The sequence below is a fragment of the Quercus lobata genome, chromosome 4, assembly GCF_001633185.2.
Source record: "Quercus lobata isolate SW786 chromosome 4, ValleyOak3.0 Primary Assembly, whole genome shotgun sequence".
Lineage (NCBI taxonomy): Eukaryota > Viridiplantae > Streptophyta > Magnoliopsida > Fagales > Fagaceae > Quercus > Quercus lobata.
The window spans coordinates 67,711,072-67,725,148 of record NC_044907.1 but is presented as its reverse complement, the minus strand read 5'-3'; the positions used below and the strand labels follow the sequence as shown (position 1 = coordinate 67,725,148).

At 34.3% G+C, this 14,077-nt stretch overlaps 1 protein-coding gene across 1 annotated transcript; it reads right to left on the bottom strand.

Moving 5' to 3' along the window:
- Positions 1-6,197: 6,197 nt before the first annotated feature.
- LOC115985673 (disease resistance-like protein DSC1) lies at positions 6,198-13,700 on the bottom strand. The gene is made up of 8 exons (XM_031108590.1): positions 13,445-13,700; positions 9,229-9,784; positions 8,966-9,109; positions 8,599-8,629; positions 8,264-8,452; positions 7,844-8,152; positions 6,871-7,718; positions 6,198-6,282 (listed from the first exon to the last, which is right to left on the bottom strand). Exons 1-8 carry the CDS (start codon positions 13,698-13,700, stop codon positions 6,198-6,200), a joined length of 2,418 nt encoding a protein of 805 aa, XP_030964450.1.
- Between the last annotated feature and the right edge of the window lie 377 nt (positions 13,701-14,077).

Genomic DNA, 14,077 nt, shown 5'->3' with positions numbered 1-14,077 from the left:
TAAAGGAAAGTGATAATATTAGACATGGCAACTACTTGTCCCAATAAGACTACAATCATGTATAAAAATAAAAAATTTAAAAATGTAATCTGTATGCCACGTCTGTTAGGTAATGAAAATGTGATTTTTGGTGTATTGGACTACTCAAATGAAATTTAGAATCCATGTGACTTTCATTTATCACATGCAGATGTACGTGCTGATTGTTTGGCCAAAGAAAATGAATCTTCTGAAAGGGACAAGTTGTATTATGATTTTTATGGGGTGGTATAGCTCAGCTTCTTTGTATGACTTTCTATTATAACGAACTTCCTCAAAAAGAAAGAAATTAAAAAAGAGAAAAGGGGGAGGGGAAGGGAAGTGTCAAAGAATACAGGGAAAAAACTATATATGGAAACGAATCTATCTCCATGAATGCACCTACTTTTTTTCTTTTCTTTTTTTCTTTTTGCAGAAGAAAATGTACCTACCCTTTGAAACATGGAATTTGAACATTTAAAAACCCTTTTATTTTGCAAAGGTTGTCCTATGTGGAAAACAGGCTTCACTACTTCAGCAACTACTAAAGTCTTAATTATTGGTGGGATGTTGATGTTGATTATCGAAGATTAGAAGTTTAAGAAATTTATAAACATGGGGAATTTTGTTGCAAAGTGTGCAACCTTACTTCAGAATAGATAGATTGGCATTGCCATATGTATATGCTTTCTATTCTTTTGGATAAACATCATAAACATTTAAAACTTATGAGGTTTGTGAGGATTGTTGTTTGTAGGTTATAGTTGAATTAGATTGGCACAGATAGAAAAGAAAAATAAATTAGAATATTTGATTGCCAACACTTCACATCATTTAAGTGGTCATGGAAGTAACATATGAGAGAAGCATACTGCTTGTATTTATGATCTGGGTGGGATTGGGTACAATGCTAGTGTCCACAGAAATTTTTATGGGACAATGTGCTGATTTGGAATTGTGTTAATAGATCTCATGTGCATGATTTGTATTATTCTATGTATCTCAACCTGCATTATAAAATATATTTTCAAAAGTTAGATGAGCCTATATGTATTATTTATTTTTCTTAAACTTAAACAATGGTTTTTTTTATTAAGGAAAAATGATAGAATGAGAAGCTTTATACAAACCTCCATGCTAGCAAACCACAGTTTTTGACATTCTTAATGTTCTGGTTCTCTGGTGGGTTTTTAAACATACCTCACTCAATGAAACAACCAAAGAAACTTTGTTCATAGATGCTATGACTTTCAATTAATTCCCAAGCATCTTTGTGTTTTCTAATTTGGTGCTCCATTTTACTAGACATCAATTAGCTCTTCTTACAGTCATTAAGGATGTCCTTGCCTTAAATTAGAATTATGCTAATATATTGGCTCTCAAGCTGCCAAAAATTTTTTTGTTTGTAAGGCGAGGGGTGTGTAGATTATTGTTGACACTGCGTCTCCTGCAGATCATGCTCATGTAACTGGAGAAATGCTAGTGAATTGAGTGTTATCTTCTGGAGCTAAAGAGGACTTGCTGATGACTGTAGAAATGGTGGTTGGTTCTGCTTCTGCTGATGACTATGCTGTCCTTTGATGGGTTCAGCTGCTAACTGAGGAAAGAGGTTTTTCATAGGATGTATTCCAATTGAAGCTACTATGGATAATGTGCAGTTGCATTTCAGTCAGTTTGGCCATGCTTTGGACTTGTATCTTCCCATGGTAAAAGTAGTGGATTTGCATCTAGGTTAATTGAGAATGGTGTAGAGGGTTTGCTGATGAATATTACTTTCTGCATTTTTTTTCTTGACAACTATTTCAAAATGCTTAAACCATGGCCATGCAGCATGTAGTTGGATGTGTTAAACCTTCTTGGGTTTGTTCAAGGTTTTAAATGGGCTTGCTTGCCAAGAGATACTTTTACCACCCTATCTATATGGCAAAAATTCAAAATTGCACAAGACTAGTAATGGCTAAAATCAAGATGGTGAGATGTGACTACAAGGCGGAAAATGAACACATGATTGAGGGCAGCACTAAATGGAAAACAAATGATAAATATTCTGCAAAATTCATCCTAGGATGCAAATTGAAATTTAGTAACTATTTAGAGGCTTTTCCTAGTGCTAATTGATTGCATGGTTTTTTCACGTTGTTATTTGCACATCATGTAAACTGATTTTGTACTGTAATTTCATACGCTTAGTAGTATGTATCACATCCTTTTGGGTGTTGCCCATATGTTTTTGGCATGACTAATGTCATGATGCATTTTTCTTCAGGATGAAAGAATGGGCAGAGGTGTGTCCTAGCCTCTTGTCGGCTTTGGGACGTGCTTGGGCCTAATAGGCCCTCATGTGGGTAGCCGGAGTATTAAAGGAAAGAGCCTAAAAAATTCCTTATTATCTCAGAGAAACTCAAGAATTCTTCGAGAGGTCAAAACAAAGGAAAGCATATGAAGAGTTTGAGAAAAGATTTCAAGTTTAGGTTGATGTTTAAAGGAAGTGGCTGCAACTTTATCCTAAACAAAGTTCTCTGATGTAACTGGTTTGTGCCTTGTTTCATCCTTCATAACCTCTGGTTAAAAGTTTGCTAGTAGTTGGGTTTGTGATTGTTTTGTTTGTAAAAACAAGATGTTGGGTATGATTAGCACCAATCAGGGGCTGTAGTTTAGTCTAAAGACTCGCGTCTCTGTGTAGAAATGAGTTGGGATGATATTACACTGTTTTCATGCTGAGAAAGGAGTTTATATCAAGGCAGATGCCTTTGTTGTAGTGGGCTAGCTAAAGTCTGAGTGTTTCTGTTTGTATTGGTGTGTTTCATATCAATAATAATTTCTGAATTATCCAAAATGATAAAAACAAGAGTCATTTGCATTTCTTTTGTGTAGATGCAACAATTTTTGAGTCTTGAGGAGTAAGAAGATGCACCTAGACCAGGCGCTTGACACTATAATTTCTTAACATGTTTGATGGTTGCATTTTTCATTGGCTTCCACTTTAGCACCTTTGTATTTCATCCCTCTTTTGTCACTGTATTTCCCACTTTAGACTAGGAATATAGCTTCTGATGTGCCACACATCAAACCTTGTTCACATGAAAGTCACCGTTAAAATGAGGCCATTAGCACTAGGCAATTATTATGAGAGTAGTATATACGAATTAAGTTTTTCAAGAAATTTCAAACTTCAACAAGGAATTCCAAACTTCAAAGAACATATGATGCTAGACAAAAATAAAAGTAACAAGGAAAGTAAAGATAAACTTAAGAATCGGCACTTAGGGTCACTTTGAATCAGCACCCAAGGTGTTAGGAATCAACACCCAACTATTGAAAAATATCCGATATGAATTTCATTAATCTCGTCTATCTTCCAATACAAATAAATTGGGCTCTTTTATAGAGCTAGAGCTCTAAAGAAATAAAGAGATAGTAAAAGATAACAACTAATGAAAACTAATTTTAACTGAACTCAAATTCTAATCCCTATCTAATCTCAAATTTAATCCATATCCGAATAAAAGTTTACAATTATCCAATTTCCTATGATATAAATACAAAAAATCAGTAAGCCACAATGCCAGAGTCAATTTGACTGGCCAAAAACTATATATGATCTAAAATCAAATTATGATGTCCTTAACAGAAGTGCACAAATCTAAAATCAAATCAAAAAATAAATGACAGATCATGTAGGACAGATCTAAGTTTGGAAATTTTGATTTACAAGGAAATTTAAAACGAATAAATATTTTTGAAAAATGAGGCAGTGTATGTGGGTAAAAGGGATGGAAAAGTAATTTCTCACCAAATCACAAAGAAAAGTAGAAATAATTGAGATCTTTTATATAAATTTATGACAAAAGGAAAAGCACAGAAGTAATGAAGGCAACAGTGTGAGTAGTGGAAATGTTATTCTAAAACTTGTTTTCCCCCATCTTTAAGAATGGGATCAAGGGGTTGTCCAAGGTTTGAATGGTGGTACCCTTTCTACATTAATTTTCCTCAAGTTTCCTTGCAGCCAAACAGAGAAAATATCAAATGCACAAAAACAAATGTTTGGATGAATATATATATATATATATATATATACACACACACACTTTTTGGTGATCTTTGTGGGATCTTTTTCGGTCTTTTGAGTTTCTGAAACCAGTTCCACTTCATCATCATCAGCCTCAACCCCAGAGACACCTAAAGACCGCGTAGTGGTGGTAGTAGCACCAAACCCCATACTACTAGCAGTAGGACAATCATCTCTACTATCCAGCATTGCATGGGCCATTTATCTGATCTTGGTTTTTGAATGACAAATAAGATAATGAGAAGTTTTTAATTCCAAATTGTCAAGAATCGTATCTGGATGCTGTATTAGACTGAAAAAGTGCATAGATAACAAGTAAAACTAAATAGAATAAAATAAAAGTTTGAGCTGAGCACATCAATAGAGATGATTCTGATCAGTAATAACAAAATTAAAGATATTCAATTGATAGAAGATAATCCATCAACTACAAACACACAATCAGGAGGACTTCAAGACAAAACTTCATTTTTAAAATCAAATTGTTTAAATGAAAACAAAATAATAATGACCTAAGTTTCTTATATTGGGATCCAGAAAAACAAAAAAGCCCTCTCTACTAAAAGGAGCCTAATTCAACTATTACAGGCCCAATTCTAGGGCAAACTCAGCACAAAATCCAAAAATTAAAAGCCAAAATTTCCACAGCTTTCTAATCAACCAAACAGGAAAAAAAAAAAAAAAAAAAAAAAATCAACAAAATTCGTTACAACCTCAGAGTTCATCAACAATACAATTAAAAAAAAGACTCAAAATTTTCAGATTTTGAAAGGCTTTATGTATTGAGGGAAAAAAAAAAGGACCACATGACTGCTCTAAGAGAAGGCGACCTCTCTGCGAAAAAAGAGCCCAAATTTTCTTCTTTCCATTTGATTTTCTGACACTGGAATTGCATGCATCTGTTACATTCTGCTATGGAAAATTGTACTACAAAATACTATAAACAGGAGGCAACAACAGTGCCGGTTTTACCTTACCACATAATTGAACAAAAATGTTTAGTACATAGCATAATTATTGATTAAGAAAATGAAATTAAAGACCCAGATGAATGCTTAGATAAATGTTTAAACTCTCAACTATTGCCACACACACCCCAGTTGCACCAGATGCGACAACTTGTCCTTACCAACAAATTTCAATAACTTCTTCAGATCCCAGTATGGAGCAACTAGCAGAAATAAGAATCACAAACTACTGAACTAAAAGGGCCTTTGTCACAGATTAAAAAGAAAAAAGAAATGCAAGCATATACCAATGTATTTATTTTAAAAAAGAAATATACAGCTACGTACAAGATTTGTAAGAGGGAGCAAAAGATGGTGACTTACAAAAGAATCAGAGAGAAAAAGTTGATCAGCCATGCAGATTTCTCAAAGCTACCAATTTTCACTGGAATTCCTCTTCCTCGCAATCAGAGTCACCTTGCCTTGTGCACATAAACTCCCAATCCAATTTCCCAAACACAGCATGAGTCTTTGGATTAGATTAGGGAGCTGTACACTCTTTGGGTGCGGTATATCCATGTCATTAGAGGTAGCTTCTACACTAGGTCCAGCTCCATTCCCATCATAGCGTATACTCTTTGGGTGGGGTAAATCTACGTCATTAGAGTTGCCTTCTTCACTAAGTCCAGCCTCATTCGCATCATGGTCACCACGGCTTTGCTTAATTCTGGTACCTTTTGTGGAATTGTCTAAATCATCCTCGTAAGGAGAATTAATGCAGCTGCTGTACCTGGCCTTTGTTTGGTTGACATATTCAATGTTTTCGTCATATGCCAAATGGGCCCCACAATTTTTAATCACCGCATTTCTATATACTAAATAGCTAATATTAATTAGCAACTCTGATGGTTTGTTGATGCTTTTCCAGAAATCTTTGAACTTGAAAGAAGGAAAATATTCCAGAAAAAGGACATTCGATTCAGTCTTATGGAAGATGACCTTTTTTTCCTTGGAAACGGCCACAGTGAGTTCACTAAATTTATGTCCATTGACAGTAATGTTCCAGGTAATCAAACCAAAATTGTTGTTAGGTACAATTACAGCGCACACAGCAACTCCCTTACAAATATTATTAATTAATAAATCTGAAGGCACATCTAGATTCAGTGAAACCCCCTCACATTGATGGCTAAACCATTTTGGAATTTCTCTTCCAGGAATTTTGAGTGAAGGAGGCCAACGATAATTCTGAAATAAACAAAATAACAATAATCATGATGTTTAGTACTCAGAGAGAGAGAGAGGGAGAGAGAGATATTATGAAACAAACAAAATAACAATAATCATGATGTTTAATACTCAGAGAGATACCTCCCGAGAGGGATAATCCCAATGGGGATAGGCCTGAACGTATAGTCTTAATATTGTCATCAAGTGGTAGCCTTGATTGTCCATCAATTTGATGCAATTGCGAAGATCAATCGAAGGACAAAAATTTTCTCATGGTCTTAATGCTAACGTTTCTAGTGAAGTACAACCTTCTGCAAAAATACACCGTATTTTTGTGGAAGTTCCGGCAACGATCTAAGTTCCTTACATCCTTTCAAAATAAGCACTTTAAGATTAGATAGTAGAACAATACTTTTAGGTAGGCCAACAAAATTATTTTCCATTATATTTAAGTATTTTAAAGAGGATAAACAGCCAAGAGTTTTGGGTATTGCCAGAAGACCGCAATGACTTAGATTCAGTCCGGTCAAAGAACATAATCCAGATAAAGTACGGTTTAACATGTGCATGCGATCTGGACTACTTGTGTGCAATAGCCCTTCACACCCCTCGAGATTTAGAACTTCAAGACTTTTGGGGAGTAAGGGCCATACTTTTATAGCACTTCTGCTGATATCCAACTTAGTCAGGCCAGATAGATGCTTCACTGATAATGGTAACTCTTCTATAGGAGTTCTATCCAAATAAAGCTCCGACAAATGTGACATATTTTCCACAATTTCAAGAAACTTCTTCAATCTTGAACAACCAGAAAGAATTAAAACTTCAAGATTTTTTGGTAGTAAGTGGCATACTCTTATGGCACTTTTTCTAAGATCCAATTTAATAAGGCCGGATAGATGTTGTGCTGATAATGGTAACTCTTCTATAGCTGTTTCATCCAAATAAAGTTTCGACAAACATGACATATTTTCCCAAACATCTGGAAACTTCTTCAATCTTGAACAACCAGAAAGTATTAAAACTTCAAGATTTTTTGGGAGTAAGTGCCATACTCTTATAGAACTTCTGCTAAGATTCAATTCAATTAGCCCAGATAGATTCTGCATTGATATTGGTAGCTCTTCTATAGCAGTCCCATCCAGATAAAGCTTCCACAAATATGACATATTTTCCACAACATCTGGAAACTTCTTCAATCTTGAACAACCAGAAAGGATTAAAACTTCAAGAGATTTCAAATTGATCTTGCGTAGAAGGCTTTTAAGGGCAGTGCAACCACTCAAATCCAATCTAGTTAGCTGTTCGAGATTTCCAAGAGATTCATGAATCTTAGACAATCTTGTACAACATTGAAGAATCAATTGCTTAAGATTTGGAACTCCACTGAAGTCTGGTGTCTCAATCAAGTTTTTAGAGTAACTCAAGTCAATGAGTTTTAACTCGTTTAAACTCTATTGTAATTTTTTTTTTAAATGGAGAAAATTAAAATCATATAAACATAATATCTATTGAAAAAAAAAAAAAAAAAAAAAAAAAAAAAAAAGCTTTTTACATCAGTTAAAAATTAAAATCTCACCTTAATTCCTTCCCATAGTTTTTTGATGAGGCTATAATGCATATGGAGTTCTACAAGTTTGTACGGCTCAAAACTTGTTGGCAAGGATTTTAAGGGATATCCATTCCAGAGAATGAAACGTAACTTATTAGAAAGATAATTGAGGCCTTTAGGAAAGTTTACATTATTGATTTTGAGTAATCCCAAGTTGATCATCTCTGAAAATGCTTTAGCATCCAAATTGATCGTCTTTGGAATTGCTTTAGCATTCAGATATTCCTCTTTTTCTAGAAGTGGGCCAAGGAGTATGCCTTTAACAGATTTTGTTCCCTAGTAATCAAAAACATAAAATGAGTGTATTGCTAGATATTAACAAAATCTTATTTGATAACCATAGATATATACCACTAAAAAGTATAAGATTTTGCATGATCTACTTACTGTATTTTCTTTTAGTACATGAAAGATATCCTCATGATCCCATAACCTACTACGATAACCAGCCTCTTCAAGGTTTTCACAATGAACAATATCCCTACCTAATTCTTGTAGTAAATCATGCATCTGAAAGTATCCCTTTGAGACGTCTATAAGAGATTTTTTTGAAAGAACATCTATATCGACGTCTGGCTGGTCATAGAGAGTCTATAGTATATTTGTTACATAATTGGAGATGATAAAATGGTCTGATGGGCCGACCTTAATGGGCCGGACGGATTGAAACTGTTGGGCCTGTATAAAGATGGTCCCACGCGCCTCGAAGGCCCATCGCTCACAGGTGCAGTAAGGGCCCATGATCCGAAATCTCTATTGCCTAGAAAAAGCCCTAAGATCCAATAAGGGAAGTTGTATCAGAGTCCCACATTGGAAAGATCTGGAGGTCAAGAAGAAAAGCCAACTCTCTATTACTATAAAAGGAGTAACATTCACGCAAATCAAGGTACGAAAAATTGACCCTCTTTAACGCTCTAGAGGAAAAAGGACAAATTCTGACTTGACCTTCGGAGAGTGTTTGGCCGGCACCACACCGGTGCTCTCTAAAAGTCTTCTTCCGTTCGTTCTTGGTGTGCAGGTTCGCTTTGAGTCGCGAGTATGGTGTGACTCATTGGTGACAATTTTCGACGTCATCAATAATCTCTGTACCCTCCTCTGTAGAAACAAGCTATATCTAAAAATATGTTTTTCTCTCTTTCCTCTAGGCCATTAAAACTTATTTGAAGCACATCTAGAATATCTCTTGGAGGATAGTCTTTACACCGAGCTAGGGTACTTTCCCATAACTTTAGACTTTTATGAAATAGGGAAGAACCCAAAACTTTAAGAGCTAAAGGAAGACCACCAGCATAATATATAAATTTCTGAGAAAACTCTTTATAACCTTCTAGAGGATGGTCTTTCTCGAATGCTTTTCAACTAAGAGCTCAAGAGCTTCATCATTGTTCATTTCCTTAGCTTTGTACATTTGAGCTTCAGGCACTTTATGGCTGATTAAAATATGTTGATCTCTGGTTGTAATAATAATTCTACTTCCTTCACCAAACCAACTTTGCTCACCTACCAATGCTTCTAATTGATCAAGCTTATCCACGTCATCAAGAATGACAAGAACCTTTTTACGACATAATCTTTTCTTTATCACATTACTCCCCCATCGAAAATCTGGAAAATCAAAATTCGTTTCAATCAAAATATCAGAAAGAAGTTGTTTTTGTAAATGAACAATACTGTGTTTTCCACTTTCTTCTCTAACATTGGCAAGAAAGCTGCTGCCTTGAAACTCATAATGAAATCTGTCATAAACAACTTGTGCTAAAGTCATTTTACCCATTCCACCCGTTCCCCAAATCCCGATTAAGCGAACCACATCCAACACCATGTCTAGCAGATTCTCCAGTTCCTCCAAACGACAGTTTATTCCAACAAGATCCTTGTAATCAAATGAGTATGTAGATTTCAATTCACCTTCAATTTTTTTAATGATATCTTCAATAACTTTTGACTTAGGTCTGCAACGAAGACAACATAATGATTTTGTAGAGTTATCATCGGCCATATAAAAAAAAAAAAAAAAAAAAAAAAGTTTTAGTAACTGCACAATGTTTAGAATTAGAATTAAATTGAACCTTAAAAGTCTTAAAATTTTAGGTTTGACTTTTAGATTCAAAAAGTTTCAAATTAAACCTTGAAATTTAAAGTTGTTACAAGTTAAACCTTATAACTTTGCTTGTATTAAATTGAACTTTAAAGTCTTTAATTTTTGGTAGTTTGATATTCAGATTTAATTAGGGGGATAAAATTGATATGATTTTGAAAGTCCAACATTTAATTTAAAACAAACATGACAATAAGTTTTTTTTTTCCCCCTTTATGAGGAGCTAACTATAAGGTTTATTTTTTTTTTTTTAATAAATACGATAGTGTTTTAGAGTTGTGGTGTAACAATTAAGTAATAGTTTAAGTAGTAATGATGATAGTTTTAGTGTCAAAAAAAAATTAATTAGTAGTAATAGTTTTTTTGGGTAAATTGCAAAGTATACCCCTAAAGTTTGGGGTTATTTGAATTTTACACCATGAAGTTTGATAAATTGGATTTTACACCCTAAAATTTGGTTTTGTTAGCAAAATTCCACCCTCCATTAGTTTAAACTGTTAAGTGACATGCTGGCGTGCGGATGAGTGTGTATATATATATATATATATATATATATATAGGGTCAAATCGGCCTCCCAAAATGATGTTGTTTTGGAAGCACCACCAACAATGCTCTTTGTTTTAAGTGAAACAAGATCATTTTGGGGAGAAATTATTAAGTCCATCAGGAGGACTGCTGATGTGGTCCTCCTTGACCAATGAGGCGATGTCATCTATGTAAATGTATGTATGAGCTTCCTAATCAACACAAAGAATAAAAAATAAAAAATACCAAATGATGTCACATTTACATAAATAACAGCATTTTATTGGTTGGGAGGTCAGGAAGGACCACGTCAACCATCGTCCTGGTAGATCTAATAATTTCTCCATTTTGGAAGGCTGATTTTGCCCAAAAAAATAAAAATACACATAGCATACCAACGTGTCACTTAACAGCCTAAACTAAAGGAGGGTAAGGTTATTTTGCTAACAAAATCAAATTTCAAAGTGTAAAATCCAAGCAATTCCTAACTTTATGGGTGTACTCTGCACTTTATTTATTTATTTATTTATTTGTTTATTTGCCTAACTATGTTGTAGTTTCTAAACTTTGAGGTTTAACTAAAAAATTTAAATGGCCCCTTATTTACCTATATTTAAATTCTTGTCAATCTATATATATATAGCCAAAACTGAGAGAAAATTCAATTAGATTTCAAATTGAAATTCAATTAGAGTCTAATTTTGTGCCACGGATCCCATCTAATATAAGCTTTTAAATTTTTTTGCTAAGAGAGTTAGTTAAGTGTAAAAACTGGATTTCAATTAAAGTTTAGTTTTACGCCATATGTCCCATATAATTTTTTTTTTTTTTATATCAAATGAATTAATTCAATGTAGAAAATGAGCTGTCCAATATAAATAAACCATAAAAAAAAAAAACCTAATCATATATCTAACTCTATATATAAAATTAGAGGAAAATAGAGTTTGAATGATTTTATATTTATGAGCCATTTTTTTTGTGTAACTAAAAATAATTTAAATTTATAAGTTATTTATTTAATATACGTATACCATGACTATTTATCTAATGAGCATATTTTTTATACTGTTTTTATTCAGATATTTCGTATGCAAATATCTTGAACCTTAAAAAATGCAATTGAGTTGAAAGATTCCATGCACCTATCTTTATTCAATTTAGGAGATACTATTGGATCAATCTATTCTTTTTATTTTGTGTTGTATTTAGTAGAATTTCATGTACAATGATTGTGAATTGATATTGTATATATAGTATCTAATGGTGATTTTCAAAATTATATATATAATAGCAATGTAATGAGAAACTTAGCGTAACTAATATCATGAAAATTGGTAGGTCAAAAATGTATTGACCAGTTTGGTAAATTAATCAATTAATTAGCCAAGTGAATTAATTAGATTCAATTACATGCAATAAGCGTGGTAGCACAAACAAATCACCAATTAAGTTAAATGCAGCGGAAAATAAATTTAACACAGGTGATTTGTTTACGAATGGGAAAAACCACCGAGGCAAAACCCCACCGAGTGAATTTAAGGTCACCACTCCTGAGAATTTACTATTATCAAAACAAGTGATTACAAGTAAAAGGAATCCTAGTACCTAATACCAACCTATAGTTAAACCCTTACCCCAATACCTAATTAGACTTGTGATGTAGCGGCAATCTTTTTATTCAATGCACGAATTCTAGTGCATGACTAACCAATGATGCACAAATCTCAGTACATGACTAACAACCAACTTGAGGAAGATGTTGGCTGCAAAGTTCTTCAGTTCATCCAATAATAAAGATCAGGAAGCTCCTTCGTTACAAAACCCTTAGCGCAAAGATGCAGTAGCTTCTACAGAGAATATGATGAATTAGGGCAAATTGTCTCCGGTCACAATATGCACGTAACAACAAGTGCAACAATCTTTGCATCAAGTGTGACGACCCTTAAAATAATCCTTATATATATCTAGAGTTGTAAGAAAAAAACCCTACACAAATACACATGGATATGTGTGAAATTAAATCTAGAAATTCTAATTTTGTAATTCTCGACAAATACAGCTTCTATCGAGTTGCTGTCGAGCTTCAACATTAAACCTTGATAGAAAGGATTCTATCAAGCTTTAATGAACAACACTTCTTCACTTGTTTCTTGGTTAGACTTGCATAGCTTCAATACTAAACTTGAACACTTGTTTCTTGAAGTATTAAATCCATCCTAAATCTACCCAATTACAAGTAAAGTGCGTTTTGTCAAAGGATTAACCAATTTACATAACATATGTCTCTAACAATTCCACATTTGTCCTAACAATCTCCCACTTTAGCAATCTATGACAAAACCACAACAAACAAATGAATCATGAAAGAAGTCTTAAATCACTAAACTCATCATCACTTGTTGAATTACAAAACAAATCTAACCCTAACACAAACTCTTGAAAAACTTTGCAAGAAGAGAGTTCATGGTATGGTAGATTTTCACAACCTGTCTTTCTAAAACACTTTAAACAAAACTCATCAAGGCATATTAGTGTGAAACAGAAATAAAAATTGCATACATAAATAAACATGTGTATAAAGAAAGAAAAGAAACAACACATGGAAAAATAAATGGAAAACAACATACATCATCATATATATATGAAAATAAATACAATGTATATCATAAAATAAATAGTCACAATACCGATGTACAAGAGGATAATGTAACTAAAAAGAAAGAAAAGAAAAGTAGATAAAATCCTCACAACATCCCTCAAGGATATAAACGCTGCCTCTAACCAAAAAGTCCTATGCTCTCCCCCTAAGTACAAGATTACTCTCATCCCAAAACTACTCCCCCTTTTTGTCACGAATGACAAAGGGTAAGTCATCGAGAGGTCGTCATCTCATCATCACTAGAAGAGCTAGCATCCTCATCCTCATCATCATCGTCATCACCATCATCACCATCCTCATCTGCCAAAGCCTCTGGAGAAAGAGATGGAGAGGCAGCAAAACCACTAAGCCGAGCTTGTTGTCGTGCTATATGACCGACACGGGTGGTCACCTGACACAAATCATCAGTAAGAGTGTCAAGGCAAGCATCCATGTGCTGAAGCTGCGCCATGATGGCCTCGAGGGTCACACCACTAGCCGAAGAAGAAGGAACAGAGGTGGAAGGAATAGTAGATGCTGCAGGATCAGTCGTCTCCATTCATGGCTGCTTCCGTTGAAGCTGGGCCTCGCTCCGCTGAATAGAAGTAGTGCTGATGGCACCCATAACGGTGTAATAAGGAGAATCAAGAATGGGGATGGAAAACTGGCAAAGGATTTGCGTGATAGCCAAAGGAAAAATGAGCTTATCATGGATCGTCGTATCCCGATAGACATCAATGAAAGAAGTGATAAAATGAGAGGGGAAGTCAATGGTAAGATCCTCTAAGAGGGACAAAAGAAAACAAGCATGAGGCTCTGTGATAGAGTTTTAGTGAGACAATGGATTGAGAACAAATATCATCACCATATTACGGAATCTCGGACCTTTGGCAAAGCCCAAGCATAGGGTTTTTTTACGCTCACCCCATATGGAAG

Excerpts from the sequence above, each read along its gene's own strand:
- LOC115985673 (XM_031108590.1), bottom strand. The coding sequence starts at position 13,700 with ATGGAGACGACTGATCCTGCAGCATCTACTATTCCTTCCACCTCTGTT. Across the intron at positions 8,153-8,263 it reads ATGTACTAAAAGAAAATACA|GGAACAAAATCTGTTAAAGG; the intron begins GTAAGTAGATCA and ends TTTGATTACTAG. Across the intron at positions 6,283-6,870 it reads GAAGTTCTAAATCTCGAGGG|AATTATCGTTGGCCTCCTTC; the intron begins GTGTGAAGGGCT and ends TGTTTATTTCAG.